The sequence below is a fragment of the Nipponia nippon genome, unplaced genomic scaffold (assembly GCF_047370975.1).
Source record: "Nipponia nippon isolate SJK-2023a ecotype South Korea unplaced genomic scaffold, ASM4737097v1 scaffold_3, whole genome shotgun sequence".
Taxonomy (NCBI): Eukaryota; Metazoa; Chordata; class Aves; order Pelecaniformes; family Threskiornithidae; genus Nipponia; species Nipponia nippon.
This window is the reverse complement of record NW_028262347.1, coordinates 42250045-42269561: the sequence shown is the minus strand read 5'-3', so window position 1 is coordinate 42269561 and position 19517 is coordinate 42250045. Positions and strand designations below refer to the sequence as shown.

General features: G+C 38.5%; 1 protein-coding gene across 13 annotated transcripts in view; it reads left to right on the top strand.

The window, feature by feature from the left end:
* The window catches only part of KCNC2 (potassium voltage-gated channel subfamily C member 2), a 104645-nt gene that overhangs the window by 80739 nt on the left and 4389 nt on the right, over nucleotides 1-19517 (top strand). For 7 of the 13 annotated variants that reach the window (XM_087766241.1, XM_087766237.1, XM_087766242.1 and 4 more), the window contains exons 3-4: nucleotides 13301-14231; nucleotides 16647-16814. In XM_087766241.1, coding sequence (XP_087622367.1) covers nucleotides 13301-14231; nucleotides 16647-16814 — 1099 coding nt within the window. Of the gene's footprint in view, nucleotides 1-13300; nucleotides 14232-14557; nucleotides 15268-16646; nucleotides 16815-19517 lie in introns of those variants that run through there. The other 6 variants (XM_087766249.1, XM_087766246.1, XM_087766248.1 and 3 more) reach the window with 3 other exon arrangements.

Sequence of the window (19517 nt, the reverse complement as noted above, 5' to 3'; positions counted from 1 at the left end):
CCAATTCTCTGTTATCACAAGCCCAGTGTCATATAATCCCTCTCATAAACTTGTGTAATCTTTTTCATATGCTTAAACATGCTTCTCCCAGGATCTAGAGGAAGGACTTGAACTATCTTTCATCTCTGTTCAAGTGTCTGCTTTGAACAGGGCAGGAATGAAATCCGAATGTCACAGTTGTCTGAGTATCCTAATAACTGTCGTACTGGGGGTTTTTCTCTTTCTTACGTCCCCTTTCTCAGTTCAATTGAACTGTCACTTCTGCAACCCTGGAGACAGGAGTAAATGGAATTTTAATGTATTAAAAACTGCAAGTAAGCTACATATAGTTTTTTACCTATCTTTAGGAAAACCTTCAACAAGATTCTGGGCAACTGGTTGACCAGTGCAATTTTTTTGCACCATGGAGCCAAAAGATCTGAAAAAAGAACGTGTATGTATGAACTGGTGTTGTCTGGGGTGATGTGCTCAGTTCCTGAGAGTCTGGATAAGCCTAGCTGACTACCGTTGCAATGAATAATTCACTGTCTCTAAATTTAGCTTTGATCTATGTGATTGTGTTGTGAGCTTGAAACATACTCACATACATCATGCACAGGAGCTTTAACAGCCTTACCCTTCCCTCTCATAAAAACGCCCTTCTGACCTCAAACTCTTCTCCAAGTGCCTCACTCTTTCAGCTGTACCAGGGTGTTAGGGTACATAGTTCATCAATTTAGGTATCTCAAAGATTTTTTTTTTTAAATCTTAAAAGACTTTTCAGAGGCTCCTGTGAGATCATGAAGGAATTCCAAGGACACTGTCTTGTCTGGACTAGGAAAAGGTTAAAGCTGAGATGCTGTTTTTATTTTATAGACTATCCAGTGATTTGATTACAGAAAGGCATAAATCTTCCTCTGAAGAGGAACTGTTTTAATTTTATAAGACCGTAGATCTGTTTAATTAAGGTCAGCATTTATCCTATGCTCCCTTCTACTTTCCTGGCATCTAGCTGATGCGGGGGAGGAAGCCTTCAGCCTCAAAGTGAGGCCAGGTTTGGAGGAAGAAATAATATCTTTCATTAGACCAGTAATTCATTTGGAAAAAGCAGAGGAGTTTGCAGGCATGTGTGCCCTTCAGATTCAAATATAAAAGTCACAGAAACCACACAGAGAGAGTACACTGGCATAAAAATCCTGATGAGGTTGTGAGTGGAAGCAGAAAAGATACTTGAGAGTGGCTGGATCAGGAGACCATGGGGTGGTATAAGCAGAAGGAAGATTAAGTTGCTTTTGGAGATGGGGAACAGGAAGATGGTTGTGATTTATGTCAGAGAAGAAGGGCTCGAAGATCCTCCAGAAATGTGGAGGGAGGCAGAAGGATACAGAGATTGAGACAGGGAGGAAAACAGTCTGGGACAAAGAGCTGGTGTAGCATGTGAAGTGAAGGCTGAGGCTGGAGGAGGACCCTGGAAGAGGGGAGGCCCATCAGCTCTGGAGAGGGAGCTGCGTAAGAAAATAAGGAGTGGTTGGGGATACAGGACATGGATATACAAATAAGGTAAGAACAAGTTGCTCAGAAGAAGAGAGGGGGAAAGTTCGGGATACAACTATAAACCTGAGGAGCAGAGCTGGGGTTGAGGAAGGGAGTGAAAGACAGGAAGAGACAATACCAGGGCAGGGGAACACTGGAGTATGAAATGCAGAACGGAGCAAGCTGTAGACACATGGGGAAAAAAATATTCTCTCCCTAGAGGCTTTTCACATCAGAATCAGGGAGCTTGAGACTGTCAAGTCTCAGCACTGTGTGCTCTACTGTGAGTCAGTTAAACTACTGCTGTTGTTGGCTACCCTGCTAGTGCAAATGGCCGAGGAGTTTTGTCTACTGGATTGCAACTGCGCCAGTTCCCGTAAGAAGCCATAAGATGAAGTTTCTGGGTTCATCATTTGTTTTTATTAAATGTAGATTACTCCACAAAACCTGCTGCATTGGAAGCTCATCATTAAGGTTACTGTACCAAGGAACTAAGATTTAGGCAATGACGTAGTCTATGAAGCCTAATTCATTATTTTTTTGCTTTCCCTAACTAATTTGCAATTAGGAAACAAGAGTACCAGTTAATATCAACTGTATTCTGTTACTGTGGTGTAGGTATGAAAAATTAAACCAATGCTGCTTAATTAGTATAAGGAAGAAAGAGCTTCTAGTCAAAAGAGACCTTTTAACCAGCTGTTTGAAGGCTCTGCACACACTTTTGAGTATCTTGGAAATTGCTCCGTCCCTTCAATTTTTAAGAGGTAGTTTGGTAATTTCTATTCCATCACTTGCAGCAGAAGTCTTATTATGTTGTACAGGAAAAACACAGGCCTGGAAAACTTGTGAATAATTCCAGTATGTTTTGATTAGATTTGGGATGGCAAAAAAAGGTTATGTGATTTGGTTATAAGGCTTCTCTGGTGAAAGCTAAGATGGGCTCTATTACAAATCTTAATGGATGTCAAGCCTCAAAATCTTAAAGTTTTCTAAATTCGCCCAAGTGTAATTTTAAATTAGGCCATCAGACTTGTTTTGAGTGAGAGAAAAAGTAGACATAAATGATTCTGAGTGCTTAAGTGAGACAGAAATGATAGGACTGAAAATGTTTCTGTAATTTTAATGGACATGAGATTTATGTACTAGGAAAACTACACTATAATAGAATTTTCATGAATTTGTCTTCTTAAGAATTTCTCTCTTTTCTCCATTTGTCTGCATGGGTGTGAAAGTCTATGAATAATAAATAGTATTACACTGAAGATTTTTTTTTTCATTTTTGACCCATTGAGCCAAATAAAACCTTTTCATGATAAATCAAGTGCAGAAAGAAATATACTGCCTGTGTAGTATTTCAAGTCACCAGGTCCCAGAGCCTAATCTCTGCTGTAATGGTGTGAACAATGGATAGTCTAGGGAAGGGAAATAAAGCATACAGAGAGGCTAATTTGACTCAGCCTGTAAATTTGGGATTGACTGAAATGGGTCCTTCAAAATCTGTGTTCTTCAGAGACCTTCAGGGAATTTTAGCTTCTTTTTGGAAGATGCTCTTTTAGTAATAAGAAGTCTCTAATGTCTGATACCAGACCCAGAATATGGACTGAGAATTCCTCTTTTTCTCACCTTTGCCTTGACTCCAGGAAGAACATCCATTGCATTTTTGCATCCACTAGAAATGTTTTGCCTGTTAGAGTGCATAGATTTATAGAAATGTTTAATGAATGACTGACAGTAGTTTGCTTATCAGGCTGCATAACCATGCAAACCTTTTCAATAAAGCAAGGTCAAAGTGAGCCTTGCTGATGCCTTTTTAAAAAATGATTGCTAGAATATAAATGCCAAGTCTAGTTAAAAAAATCAGCACAGCTGGCTGTAAAACCTAAAACATTGCTGTGATAGTCACAGCTCAGGAAGATCACAAGCTAAACAAGCTTGATAAATTCAAGTGGATGGGAAAAGAAAGCTTCTGGATGCAGCATAGTTGCTTTTCAAGCAGTTCTGCTGAGTCTTCAGGAGGAAAAAACAGTGGGATATATGTTGTGTGTTGGTATGACATGTTTAACTTAGCTGCTCAATGGGACAACAAAGTCAGATGATTTTGATTTGCTAGTGGGAAACAGCACTGGTCATTTAGGAAATTAGTAATTTTCTTGGACATGAAGACATTTTTCTTGGACATCCCTGGTGGGGTAACCAGGGATGGAGTACAAGGGAATGTCCTGGGCAGCAGATCAGTCCTGTCCCGGGGATTCCCACTGCGTGAAGTGTGGCCCCGCCACTGAAACTCATTGTCACATCTTCTTTCCAGTTGCTCAGTAGAGACAAAGTTTTCCATGCTGAGCAGCAGAACATGTGTCTGTATCAAGGTAGGTTTGTAACTCAGTTTTGAATCCTTTGGGAAGATATATGGCACTTAAATGCAATTAAAATACAGCATAATTTGTAACTCTGGTTTTCTTTATGATCTGCTTTAAAATGTAGATGTGCCTAAGATTTGTTGAGTCAGATATGTATCTGGGTCAAACTGGTGTCAGACTGCTGATTTACCTGACAGCTGAGTTAAGAGTGACTTAATTGTGGACCTGGATTTCTGAATATGAAAAGAAGCATTCATAACCTTTTTATTTGTGCTCCAGCTGGTAACGAAAGACAACTGCTTTGTAAAACTATAACAAATGGGAAAAGAATGAGCAAGCAAGAGAACATTTGTGTTCCCACTACTACGTACAGATGGTAGCCAGTCTTAGCTGTAAATACTCTCACACTATAAATCTATGCATAGCATATTACTTATAGGCTGTTCTTAAACAATAAATATATCAGTAAAAGTGCATTGATGTATAGATTTTTTCATTCAAATATGACTATGTGTAGAATTGTAGCAGCAGAATGTTAACCGTTAAATTCAATGCCAAATAATTTTAGCAGGAGAGAGTACAAATGAGAACTGTACTGGGGATTTGAAAAGAGTAGACTTATCTTTCACAGGATGAAAATGAAAATATTGGCAAGAACTCTACCAACTGTGGCTTGGTGTTGGTTGAGAAATTATAATGGCCAGAGTTTCCCAACTAGGATGCCAAGGTTGGGCTGTTAAATCTTTATGTAGACATTTAAAAAACAGTTTACTGCGACATTCCACCTTATCCTCCAGAAGTAGGATGAGTTACAGATTTTTAGAGACATTTAATTGGTCTTAGTGCCTGATATTTCATGTATCATGTTTTTGTTTTTCCCTTGAAGATTTATTTAAAATGCTGTGTCTGTATCCATTCCTTAATCTTTGGAGAGTGTTAATGTGAGAGATTATGATTTATGAGTGATGAAGCAAACTGGTAGTATATTTGCCTTCAGCTTATATTTAAATGCCAGTAGTTTGGTTAGTAGCTACTGATGGTATTTGGTTTCTTACTCAGTATACCCAGATGCAATGCACTGAAAATGCATCATACCATAAAACCATATGTGACTTTTCCTTTTTTTTTTTTTTTTGTGTGTGTGTGTGAAATGATAATTTTCCAAGGGGAGCTTATAGCTAAGGAAGAATAGCAACTTTGAGAAATTGAGTTGTGAAGAGACTGATGACCTGTTTGGTGAGATCTTTGGGTTTGTGTAAAATGAACATTAATATTTAAATTTCACTCCACAGAACATTAAAACATGCAGAGAGGTAAGGCCATCACAAGAGCTCATTCTGAAATCACATTATAATTTTAGCAGTCTCCTGATAGTCAGATGAAATTAAACAGAGGGAAAAAAGCTATCATGTTAAAATCAGAAATGAGGACAATCTGTCAAATCTAAAGCCAGAGAAAGCTGTCTTTAAAGCTGGAATTGGTATCTAATTCTGTGATTTCATTCCAATGTTAGTTGCTACTAATTAGAGTGAAGCATGCCACATACTTTACAAATGTAGTTTCTTTTTCTGCTTAAGTAACATACATAGTCAAGTCATATTCATTGAACTCCCAAATCTCTCAAATTTATTGGAATTTTTATGAGATTTTTTTTTTAAGACTTTGGTTTTCTATGACTAAGCAGCTATAAAATTAGATTAAAAAATCAGCATCGCAAGTTAGTTGTGACTGGTTGAAAATGGTACGTGACATTGGCTTTGTTCCCTGTTTGACTGGGTCTCACTCCTACAGAAGTAGGGGGATTCCACAAAGTAACTGGGGATTTGAATTCCTGGAAGAATAAAAAAGGCTTCTGGAGAATATTATGGGACAAATATATGGAAGATTTACAGGAACAAAGGCTTTTCTTTCCTGAAGCTTGGGATAAAAAAGTCAGTATCAGACTATAATGTTTATGATGGGAATATTTAATTTTGGTATAACCACTTATAACCATCTTATTCTAAGAAATAGTGTTGATCAATGAATCTTAGAGCACATATGAAGAAAAATTGTAAAATACAGTTTTGTAATGAATATATCTGACTAAATTTTTGCAGTCAATGACATTGGATGTGTTTAATGCATAGATTAACTTACTTCTTGTGGTCAGAGGGTTAGTAGGAGGAAGAAACTGAATCAGCTATTTTTTCAAATAATTTATATCATATTCTGAACTATGAAAAGATGAGGCTTAAACTAACAGATGTGAACAGATGTCACTGGAAATAATTTTTAAATCTCCCAAGTATGGAAATATATTTTTGATTTTTCAAAATGAATATGATATTTTAAAAAATACTGCTTTCCTTTTAAGTATTTTGTTATTCAACAGAAAATTTACTCTGGTTTGTGTGTTCTGTTTAGCACAAATGATCTGGAAAGCAAAGAACTCATGACTGTGGAAACTCCCCCACTCTTGTTTTGGTCAAGAAAAGTTAAGTCATTGAGTAAACTCTCATCTTTTGTAATGAAAGCAGGATTTTGACTTCAATAGTGAGCAAGTCATCAAAGCTGGTTTCTTTAAGAAATAAAACACAATCTCTTTTCTGTGACAGTCTCCCTATAGTTGTATTTTTAGTCTACTAAGTGTAGTGGGGAGGATTATTGGTTTTTTGAAATTGTTCTAAATTCCAGCAACATGCATGTGTCAATTCTCATAATGTGCCTGTGAAGATATTTATTTAAAACAACATTGTAATCTTTTTTCTTTAAAGGCAATTCTGTGCCTGCATTAGAGAATATTAAATGTTGTATTTCCAAGGAGTTCTTATAAAATATTCAGTACTTTTCTGTTTCTGTAGTCAAGTGAGTCAAGGACAAGCCTTCTAAATCCTGGAATGAAACTCAAATGAACTAACCAAAACTTAAAAGCTGCTATTGAATACTCACGTTAGAAAATATATATTATACAGTGAGGGGAGTTGAAGGAGGAGGTGTTGAGATCCAAGTCCAGAACAAGTTGTATCCAGACAGGATCCCTCTTTCTGGGAAAATACTGAAATGTTGTGAGATTTTATTCAAAACTTAACTGTGAAACAGGAAGTAAGGGTGACTGTGACTACCAACAATTGCCTGTGCATTAACGTCTTCACTGACTATGACCTGTCCATCTTGGAATACTAAATAATGTGTAGAAATAGCCTGTTTTAAGGGTGAGGGATGGACAGACAAAGCATATCTTGAATGTGGAGTACTATCAGTCTGATTTTATGCATGTGAATAACACACCTGAGTGTGAGGATCAATTTCTAGCTCTGTTGCTGTTTTATTTGGGCTATGTCTCAGCTGATAAACTGAAGTCAGGCCCTGGCTCCATCACAGGACAACAAAAAGTTGTGCAACCAGTCCCATGTCTGGGTTTGTGTTGGAAAGGAAACTTGGGCAGGTGGGTTAGATGTGAGCCACAGCATCCTCTGACTAGGTGCCTTTTCCTACTGTGAAATCCAGACATGGCCTACAAAGACTGTTGTCAGGTCATTTGGAGCCATGATTTTTAAAGTGACCTTAATTTCTTTAAGGCACTTTAGGAGCTATGTGCAAGGTAAAACATGACATTGTGTGCATAGAAGTTCTGATAATCCACAGACTGCTCAATTTGCAGTCCTAGAATTGGTTGTCATTTTTTAAATTGCTTTAAACTCTGAGCAGCTCAGTTCCCCATGGGACACTGAATTCAAAACAGGAATCATAAAGTTTTCTACTTCCAATAAATTATCTGCAGGCATCTGACACTCACTTTAGATTTATGTGCTTCATTAAAAATCAAGTTGTAGATGATTAATCCACTTACTGTGAACATTGGTAGGACTCAGCAACAGAGCTTGGCTGGTGATCCCATCAACTACAGAAGCTGGGAGCTGGAATCTGTACCAACGTTGTCAAAAATGTGATGCCGACACACATGAACAAAATTGGGTGCACACTGCCTTCAAAATGTGAGCAGAGGGAATCAGCAGCCTACTGAGAGCTTTAACTACTTAATGAGGAATGTTCTGCATGCTGTGTATTACATACTGAACATTTTTTATAAGTTTTAACTGCTCGCTTCTGGCAAAAATGGACTGAACTTTTTATTAATTCAACTTCTATTAATTTCAATTTTGAAAAAGGCTGGTTTGGTGGCCCTGGAGTGTCTGTACAACCATTCTCTCACTTAGAAAAGTGTTGTCCCTCAGGGGAAAAAAAGAAAACCTAAATGAAGAAAGATAATTTTATCTCATCCATTGAAATAAACAAGAAACAATTATTTTTTTTAAACTTTTAAGGAATGAGAAAAGGATCCTGATTATTTGGATCTTACTTGAAAATTTTTCTTCAACTTTTTTTTCTGAAGTTTCAAGCCATGTGCTTGGGCCACAATCTTTGGTTTAAAAAAGGGAGTCGATGAAGCTTTTTGCTGTATACCAAGGCTGAATTTGTCTTGCAACTAGTCAAAACCTGTTTTCAGAACTTCTCACAGTGAAAGGTTGCTAATGATTCAAACAAAAAATTGTCTCTTGCAGTGACCTTTTGGAAATGATGATCAGGCTAACTCCTTTTAGGTTTGTGTGCTTCATAAAAAAAAAAAAAAAAGAAAAACATGTGTGTGGTGTCCCAATTATTGTGGACATTAGCAGGACTGAGGAATAGAACATGGTTCTATTCTCTAGCAGAGAATCTAGGTGTTTGGATCTGTACCGACTTTGTCTGGAATGTGGTGCTTGCCCACATGAACAAAAATGGATGTGTTTTTAGAGGCTCATTACCTTCAAAATGAGAGAAGATGGAATTAGGATGAAGCAGAAGGAAAGCATAAAGTGAGGACAGCACATGACTTAATTTCATTTCTATCATTACAACTGTTTGTGAAAAACATGCTAGAATCTTTTCAACACATTGCCTAGTATTATGTAATATAGTACTAAGGAAATATCTTTGTTAATGTAAAGTAAATCCCTAAACATTTTTCTTTGATAACATGTTCCTTCTTGCATTGGCCATTGCATTTTCTTCTTGCATGTTCTCTGAACCCTTTGACTACTGCAGTAACATTGTAGATCTTCTTGTGTACGAGGTTTCATTGTGCTAGGTGTTGTGCAAGCTCTGTCCAGAATATCCTGATCCAAGGAATTTACAGTTTAAAACAAAACACAACAAGAGATAAAAGGAATGAGTGTCTGTCTTTGCTCTAAATCAGTGATGTATATGCTATTGTGTGCATGGTGAAATGTGTACATCTCGTTTTACATTGCTATGAATGGAAATTGCAGGATTATCAAGAAATCTGTCACTAGATTAATAGTTTTTCTCTTGCCTTTGTTTGTTCTAACCTCTGAAAGATGATTGCCTTTAGGATAACAGAGAAGGATACTCAGTGGATTTTGGAAATGACTGAATGTCTTTTTCCTTTAGAGATAATAAAGCGCCATTGAATGTAGATGCTCCATTAAAAATTTCAATCTGCTTTGCCAAGTGTTGAGTGCCAAGTGCACTGTGGCCTTTCACAGTATCAATGTTGAGCAAAACAGTAATGAATAGCTTGTCAGGCAGGTCTACCTGTAGTTAATCCCTTGGTATTCGGCATTTTTTTAGAAAGGATCTGAACCAGAATGGACTCTCTTTCTGAAATACAGCCCAGAAACAGGTGCTAATTATTTACATACTATTAGATTCAGTGCACTGTTGAATGCACAGTTAATCCTTATTATGTATGAGTTGTTGATAAATTTTAGTTTGGCTAGGTTTAATGTAATTTTCTGTTCTTTTCAGACAAAAAAATGTTCACAGTTGTCTGAAATCACTAAAGTGTTGCTGTTAAAGAGGTTGCCCAATATTTTATCTCTTAAAAGTTCCCACCCAGATTGCAAACTACAGTGCTGATTTAGCTTCAGTGTTCCTCAAATTCCACAAAGGTGTTTGCTTTTTCCCTCCTTCACTGTGTAGAAAGATGCTGGAGGATGCTCTAGGAGCCTCCCAAGGGTCATTCTTAGCCCACCAGTGGCTTAGAGTGTGATAAATTCTCTGTCCATGTTATGGAGAGGTTTTGCAAAGATCAGCTGAGATTAATTCACTTAGGTTATATAAATCTGGTTGTATTTGCTGACTCTAGTTGTCTCACACAAGATTGAGGCTTTTTTTGTGTATATTGGTGTCAAGTGCCAGGAATAAAGGAGCTATGAACATGCAGCAATTTTGTAGTTGTGCTGGTTTTGGCTGGGATGGAGTTAATTTTCTTCATAGTAGCTAGTATGGGGCTATGATTTGGATTTGTGCTGGAAACAGTGTTGATAATGCAGGGATGTTTTTGTTACTGCTGAGCAGTGCTTACACAGAGTCAAGGCCTTTCCTGCTTCTCGCACCACCCCACCAGCGAGGAGGCTGGGGGTACACAGGAAGCTGGGAGGGGACACAGCTGGGACAGCTGACCCCAGCTGACCAAAGGGCTATTCCATACCATATGACGTCATGCTCAGCATATAAAGCTGGGGAAGAAGAAGGAAGGGGGGGGGACATTTGGAGTGATGGTGTTTGTCTTCCCAAATAACCGTTACACGTGTTGGAGCCCTGCTTTCCTGGAGATGGCTGAACACCTGCCTACCGATGGGAAGTAGTGAATGAAGTCCTTGTTTTGCTTTGCCTATTAAACTGTCTTTATCTCAACCCATGAATTTCCTCACTCTAACTCTTCCATTTCTCTGCCCCATCACACTGGGGGGAGTGAGCGAGCAGCTGTGTGGTGCTTAGTCACTGGCTGGGGTTAAATCACATCAGTTGTTAAGGCAAAGGCAGAAAAGCCTGTTCAGTAAAAATCAGCCAGACAGTGCAAGATTGTTTGCTTAGCTCGTGGCTAGAAGTTCAGACTGGAAGATAAGTGTTCAGTTCAGTCCCTCAGTCAGTCCTTTCTGAAAGATAAGAGATTTAGAGCATTTGTAATTGAAGGGCTTGGTCTAATAACTTTGTTTCATTGATTGAGGAAAGGAAGCCATAAACAAGCTGCAAATCTCTGATATAGGTAGATATATGGGGTTTTTTGATAGATAGATAGATAGATCGATCGATCGATCGATCGATCGATCTTGTGAGTATAAACATAATAAATTTGCCAGGCCTGCATTGCAAATTTAAACTTGTTTCTCAGAATAAAAGCAATTCTTTCTACCAGTAGTAGAGACAACATTTTGTTGTCTAACTAATGTTCTGTTAGGAAAATGCAACCATTCAGTATTGTACCAGCCCAAATGAACTGTTGTGGCACACAATACTAAATCTGAGTGCTAATACTAAATTCGGTGATTGATACCTGAAGTACACAAAATCAGTTTTGCTGCAATGTTGCAGCCTGGATTAAAGTGACATAACGGAGGCATTCTTGCTTATGGCTGCTGTTCCGTCTCCCTTGTAACTAGATTTTTTCAGTGAGATTCAAGATTTTGGTGTGGTACCGTACCAGCATCCTGCTGCCACATTTTCTCTTGCCTGTACCACTGGAACCCGGACTGCAAGCTGCCCTTTCCAGTAGGGTGGTAGTAGAGAATATGATATTTTTTTCTACTTGCTGGGCTTCTTTAAAGTCCTTGGTTTCAAGTTGGGAATTAGCAGATTAAATGAGTGATACCCAGAGTGATTTGTAAGTAGTATTAAGGGAAACATAAAATACATTAAGTTTATTTACTAAAATAAATAATATTAAAAAGGAGGAAGAGCCTGCCTCAATCTCTGAGATCCCTGTCATATATTTTTGTTTTACTAGCAAGTAACAGTTTAAAATTATAAAAATCCAAAGCCAAAAGAGTTAGTCATTTGCTGGCATTTTGAAAGAAATATGTTTCTGTCTTGGTATTACACAATGGTAAAATGACAAGCTGCTAGATAGGTGAAGAAGCACATAGGCACTAGATATTTTAAAAAACCTGTTTAGGCATCTTTTTGTCTTTTTGGGCCCCTAACACCTTTGATAATCTTCAAGTCTTCAGAGAGTTTTTTCAGGATAATTCTGGCTATAAAATGTCTGTTAAGCTGAAAATCCAGTACAACAAACACATTGATAACATGTTATAAATCCTGGCTCAGGGAGGGATTTAAACACATCATCTACTCATGTGCCACACCATGGCCATTGGAGTGCTAGCGTAGTGATAATGTATTGTCACTTAAAAGACATTAACCATTGTAGCAAAGGAACAACTGCCCTCAAAACACCTTTTCATTTGGCACGTTTTATGGGGTGTAAGAAAGTTTATCATCTCCTCCTCCAACTCGTTGTCTCAGTGTTCACTTTTAGGAGATCCTGTCCTGGAAGTTCTCTTTTCTTCAATACTTGACTGTGGTGACTAAGTTGAAGATCAGGCAGTAAATATTTTCTAAGTCCTTAATAATCCTCTGTGAGGGCTGTCTCCAGGTTATTTAGGGAAGGTTTAGGTTGTATATTAGGAAAAACTTCTTCACCAAAAGAGTAGTCAGGCATGGAACAGGCTGCCCAGGGAAGTGGTTGAGTCTCCATCCCTGGAGGTATTTAAAAGACGGCTAGACGTGGTGCTTAAGGACATGGTTTAGTGGTGGACTTGGCAGTGCTAGGTTAACGGTTGGACTCGATGATCTTAAGGGTCTTTTCCAACCTTAACGATTCTATGATTCTATGATTCTATGATTCTATGATTTAACTGTATTTTATCTATTTACATGCCTCTACTAGAACTGTATTCAGATTGTCCTGGATTTGTAACTTTGAAAGCAGGATTGTGGATCCTAACACACTAGCAAAGCTCTGCCATTGCAGTGAGAGAGATTCTGCTAGGTTTACTCTTAGTCCTGTCTAAGAGTATGAGGGATGGATGACTGTGAACATAACAGGCTGTGCAACCAACTCTACCTGTAACATGGAAGGCATTTTCTGTTGGCAAGTATCCTGTGTTTGTGAATCATTGAAAATCCAAAGGAAACTCGGTGTTTGGATCTGTTCCTAGGACCCTCTGAGGTGCCTTTCAAGCCAGGTGTGAATTCCTGAACCATAATCTCAAGACCATCAGGGTCTAGTCTCGTTTTCCACTATGTGAGAGGTGTCCAGCCTCAAATCTTGCTGTCGTTGGTGTGTTTGGGGGCTGTTTGTAAGGTACCTTGACAACTGAATGGAATTCAGATGATTTAGCACAGATTGAAGAATTTGTTTCTGTTTTCTGAATGAGTTGCAGCTAGTCATGATGTCCATCACCAAGACTTTTCCTGCTCCCAGATTCCTGGCCTATGTGTGAGAGCTGCTCTCATCTGGCCTATATGCAAAGTTTTGTGCATATGAATTTATGAACCATTTGGGGATGAATCAGTAAAATATTTTATGATGATCACTGACCTTGTTAGTATTAATGTGAAGAGCTGTGTGGTTCTGATGCCTCTTTTCCCTCTTTTTGTTTCAGTTCATCGCCTTTGCCTCTTTATTCTTCATCCTAGTTTCAATCACAACCTTTTGTCTGGAAACGCATGAAGCTTTCAATACTATTATAAACAAAACTGAGCAGGTCATCAACGGGACAGAAACTGTGCTACAGTATGAAATTGAGACAGATCCTGCCCTGACGTATGTGGAAGGAGTCTGCGTGGTATGGTTTACATTTGAATTTTTAGTACGTGTTGTTTTTTCCCCCAACAAACTTGAATTCATCAAAAACCTCTTGAATATCATTGACTTTGTGGCCATCCTGCCCTTTTACCTAGAAGTGGGCCTGAGCGGGCTCTCCTCCAAAGCTGCTAAAGACGTGCTTGGTTTCCTCAGGGTGGTAAGGTTCGTGAGGATCCTGCGAATCTTCAAACTCACCCGGCACTTTGTGGGACTCAGGGTGCTGGGCCACACTCTGCGAGCTAGCACCAATGAATTTTTGCTGCTGATAATATTCCTGGCACTTGGTGTTTTGATATTTGCCACCATGATCTACTACGCAGAGCGGGTGGGAGCCCAGCCTAATGACCCATCAGCAAGTGAGCACACACAGTTCAAAAATATCCCTATCGGCTTCTGGTGGGCTGTAGTCACCATGACCACCCTGGGATATGGGGATATGTATCCACGAACCTGGTCAGGCATGCTGGTGGGAGCCCTGTGTGCACTGGCGGGGGTGCTCACCATTGCCATGCCCGTGCCTGTGATAGTTAACAATTTTGGGATGTACTACTCCCTGGCCATGGCAAAGCAGAAACTGCCGAGGAAGCGGAAGAAGCACATCCCTCCTGCTCCTCAAGCCAGCTCTCCCACCTTCTGCAAGACAGACTTGAATATGGCCTGCAATAGCACACAGGGTGACATCTGCCTGGGCAAGGACAACCAGCTGATGGAGCACAACAGATCATCAGGTAGGACCCCACTGGAAATGCATGTCCTCTGAAAACACTTTATAGACCAGTATGTTTGGTAGGGGTCAGAAAGCAGCCAGTCTTTCTGCCAGGAGAAGATGTAGCTCCCACCCTTCTCCCCTCCAGTGTTTGCGTGTGTCAGTCTCATAGAGGACAAAGTAGGTATAGCGATGTTCCCAAACCTCTATGTAGCTGGTCTATACAGTTTTGCTTGCTCTGTTGAGAATGCTTTCCTGCTGATGATATCAACCTTTTCTTTTGCCTGTTGTTTGTTGCGTCGTGTGGATGTTTCTTGTTTTTCTGCATGACTGTGATTATTTGAGCAGCCACCGTGTCCCACCCTGTTGGACTCCATGGTGTTTTGCCTCAGTGTCTGTCTCTTGTGTCAGCTTTGCCTGTGCCACATCGTGGCCTGTTAAGCAAGATCCTACAAAGAAGCAGTCATTTAAAAGGAGCAGGTGCTTTACATCAAAAGCCCAGCACTCAAAGGAAATAAGAAGAAATTCTCTTTCTAGCTTTCTTTCCATTTGGCATTCTGCTTCCCTGGCTAGAAGAACCTCCTTCGTCTGTGTTAGATGAGACATTGCATGATATTTACTATTAATTGAATGATAATAGCATAGATGATGTAAATTTTGGCAAGAAAAATGAAAATGACAGCCCCTAGCAACATCATCGTTACTAGTGTTGATTTTTATGATTTATATTACCTTATTTGTTAGAGTTTCAAATGATGTATACGGAGTATTTTGTGCTAATTGCTGTGAAAATGCATATTAAATGACAGCCTCTGCCCCTCCAAGCCACTGCCCCATATTCCATATCTCTTCAAATTAAAGAGTAAATTTTATCTCTCAGTATAATTAAAATAATTTTTTTAGCAGCAATGATTTTTTTTGTTTGTTTCTTGAATGTATTTATTCTTAAACCAAGCGCAATCTGATTACAAAGCTCACATACCAGTCATTGGACTCCTGTTGGAAAGCTGCTAAAGAATAATGAGAGCAAAACCACCCATGACTGGTGTCATTCAGTAGTTGAAATTTATTTTTTAAGGAGTCTGGAAAAACGGTATCTGAACAATATCTGTCTTTGGTCTGTTGCTCTGTTACTGAATAGCATTTATGTTCAAAGAAGCTTGGTTTCAGTCTCCAAGTGAGTGTTCATAGACAAAGGTAACACAGCTTTTTGAACATCCTAAATATATTTAAGAGGATGGAAACCCTTGAAAGGACTCACACTGAGGGTGGAATATAGTTAGTTTTACAGTGCTTTGACTGATACCCACTTTCAGGAAACAAATATCTTTAAAGTGTTAATTATAACAGCTTTTTCATGCCATCAGGTCCTACTAAAGGTATTCCAGAATGGAGGAGGCTCAGTGTGATCAGAGCAAAGAGACACTTTTCTGTGTCTGCAGCTTTATTTACAAGGTGTTATAATCCTTGAAGTTAGAGGGAAAGCAGATATGCAAAAAGAAGCCATTTTAAAGTGTTAACTTTCTCTTCAGTAGTGCCACCGCTCACATCATGCACTGTAGCTTTATTTCTGGTAGAGAATGCTATGAGAGTCACTAGGAATTCTGTGCAAAACTTCAAGGCTGAATATAGCCCTTTGCATTACCATTTCAGAAAAACACATGCTCAGGTTTAAATGCAAAGGTAAAGCTGAAGTCAGTAACATGCCATTACCTGTTATGTGCTGTACTGAGCAGAGATTTTTTTCTTGAAGTGTGGCCTGAATCTGAAATAGTACATAATTTTAAAAGAGAGTCCTTTGGGAGTGCCAAATCAGGAGAGGTAAGAGTTTTGCTGTTTGACACAATAAACTACAGAGACCAAAGACAGCACTGAATGTTGGGTACTTATGATGACAAGCAGTGCAAGTGTGATAAGCAGAGAAATGAAACCTAAGTGTGTTATTAAACAGATTTTAGTGCCAAATGTTGAAAATTTAACCCTCCTGGGGGAGGGGTTGTCTTTAAAATATGCTAAACAACTTATTCTAACCAAAAATGACTAAACTGACCTCTTGTTTAGTGAAAAGGACAGCCAAAATAGTAAATACTTGTTTGAAATATCCAAGGCTGACTGTACACTGAAAAGTTACAGTCCATAATAGGCAATTAACTGAGCCTTGATTTGATTATTTCTTATTTCATGTCAGTTTAGTATAACTTTATATGAGATTTAAAAGAACAGGAAAGTCAAAAGATCATTTGTTCTTGAATTAAAAAATATACTTTTTGCCATTTTGTATTGATTAGTGGTGAATTGCAATCTTGTTTTCTTCTAATGATTTACCTTATAATTATTTTTTGAGTGATGGGAATATCCGGCATTCAGCATAAGCTCTTTGTGATGTCTCATTTCCTCATTCATTATTGTCTGTAAATGGGCATGGTGCTTTAACCAGTGTTATCAGGTGAAGACAGTGCAGGAAGTGAGCAGCCACTCTCACCTGGTGAAAGGCTCCCTCCCATCAGACGCTCTAGTACAAGAGACAAAAACAGAAGAGGGGGAACATGTTTCCTACTGACGACAGGTGATTACACGTGTGCTACTGATGGAGGGATCAGGAAAGGTATGGACTTCTTTCATTAGATCATAAAAGGTTACTCAGCAATGTGCTTGTGAAAAGCAATCTCAGAGTAAAATGTTGTGCACAATGCTCTTAGAGGAAAGATCGTACTCACAATGAATCTTTTTTCTTTATTCCTAGTCACTCTTTTCCTGCTTTCCTTTTAGAAACACTCATCTTTAGTCTTCACAAAATGTGCTTGATGTTGGACCCTCACTTCACTTGTGTCTTCATTTGTCAGTTATCTTTAATGGAAAAGCCTGCAATTCAGACTTCGCTCATTCAACCACTCATCACTCAATACCATTTGTCATTCTAAAAGACAAATTAATTATTTAATAACTTTGGTCTGCACTTAATAACCTCGTAAAAATTACAGCTGAATAAATTACACTTAAAAGGTTGAAATGTCAGAAGTAAGCAACGTTTTTGTTCTGAACACAACAAAGCATATTATATGAGATGCTATTTAGATTTCTTTCAAAGAAAAGTTTGAGTTTATAATGCCACAAAATGTTTCGTCTTTGTAATACACCGCTGATGGTGGTGACTGTTTACCCCAACTGGAATTCAACTACAGTAAACAATGTTTGATCTTGCAAGGTGCTAAAAATGCCTTTCTAGTTATTCAACCTCTTCAAATCTGATTACTCACTGTTCAGTAGGATTGGGTTCCCCAGGCAAAACCTTCTGTCATTATATCGTCATGTGACTGATGGTGTGGCTACCCTATCAAGCCACAGATGGCTGTGGCTGCAAACCTAACCTCAGGGCATAGCCCCAAAATCAGCAATGCCAGTGGAAGTCTTGGCATTTCCTTAGATAAGAATTGCTTTGGTTTATTGGCAAACTGTATCATTCCAACGGGTTTCATGTTCCTGAGTGCTGATGTGCAGTCATTCACCTCAGAGTTCATCTGCAGTAGCCAGGCGGCACTGGACAAACATTTTTGGCTGAGATTTTTCTGCCCCGCCCCCCCCCCCCCTTTTTTTTAAAAAACTTAGTTTGTGTACAGCAAACATAGCTGTCTCAGCCAACCATAGACCCTAAAGGAATTCTCTTGAGTTGCTCTGCAAATGCTCTTTTTACATTTCAAAAGCATGAGCTCAGTAGGTTAAACCTGTGAAGGCAGATATGCAACCAGAGTTCGATGCGTATGGTATTTGTAAAGAGTATGATTTTCTCTATGCTCCCAGGTTTTACATATACCTATATATAATGTTTCGATTAAATGGCACTTTTGCAAACACGTTGCAAACATGATGTTTTTGCACAGATTTAGGACGCTTTCCACTGAGCGTATATCTTGCACTGACTTCTCAACAATTAGGATTATTTAAAATATCTCTAATGGTATTTAAAATATCTCTAATGGTAAGAGTCCAGTCTTTGAGGAGGTCAGGAACACCTGAATAAGGCAGATTGCCATGGCATCTTCCAAGATTCTTGACTTCTTTTAGGAATGCTAGTATAAATATTTGAGTGCTGTTCCCTTGACAGTAACCATAATTAGAACAGATCAGAAATAATAAAAGAAGTTACCCATCAGCTACTAAAGACATATTCATACAACAATAAAACATATTTTATACTGGGACCATGTGAACATTTTCATTTCAAAATCTAGATTAAAGAGAAAGTTGTTTCATAGTTTTTACTAGAAAAATGGGGCTTGAGTTCAGAACTGACAGTTTTGAGTTCAGAACTGACAGTTTCTCAGTGAGAAATGTGCTCTTTCACTGGCTCTGATGATAACCGTAGTCTAGGCTGAAATGCTTTAGCCACTGGCTTTCAAGTTTATTTTACGCAGAGTAGGGAAGTTAGCTCATAAACAGAAAACATCTTCAAGTGGCATCCAAATGGTTTTGAATACTTGAATTTAATTCACCCATCAAGTCTACTACTTTTTACTTTTATTTTTTCCCTTTCTTTCTTTTGGTGCATCCTTCTTGTTTGGTTGGTTCCTTGGTTGGTTCTTGGTTGTGTTCAATGATCATTTATTCTGAGCTTTTTTGCATTAACACCTTATCTCCATCTCTAAGATGATACTGATTCAGAGCTGATCCAAACCTCACTAAAATACATGAAAAGTACTGATTTTGGATCATGTGTCTATCTCTATTCATCTTGTATATCTGGTTTTCATTTTTTAGGAGTTCCTGTTTTCTTTATCATCTTTACCATCTTCCTCTATCAGTTCTTTGCTTTTATCATTAGAAAAGTAGCAGGAAAAATATTTAAAAAAAATACTTTCCTAGTTTCTGTGTAAAAAAGCTACCTGATTATTTTGGGTTTTTTTGTGGTAAGCTTTATGGTTACAGGGGAGGTTAAATATATACACTAGCATTGTGCTTCCCCTCAATTCCCCTTTCAGACAGAAAGTTTAGCAAGTCTTTCTAATCTGTGTAATCTGTGTAAATACCATTTCTGCTCAGAAACTGGAGGCTGGTTTTGAAATGTATCAGAAGTCTGTGAAGCATCACAGTCTAGCCTGCCCTTGCAATCTGGAGATAACATTGCACAACGTTTTAGCAGACATGAGGTTATACATTTGCTTTAAGTATAGCTTTACAATATGCAATTCTTTGTAGGCAAGAAATACGTTAATTGTTGTTAGGGGATAACCTAAGATATGATTTTTCCTGAAGATGCTAACAACTGTCTGTTAATTGTCTGTTATCTGGAGATCTGGAATTTGAGCCAGTG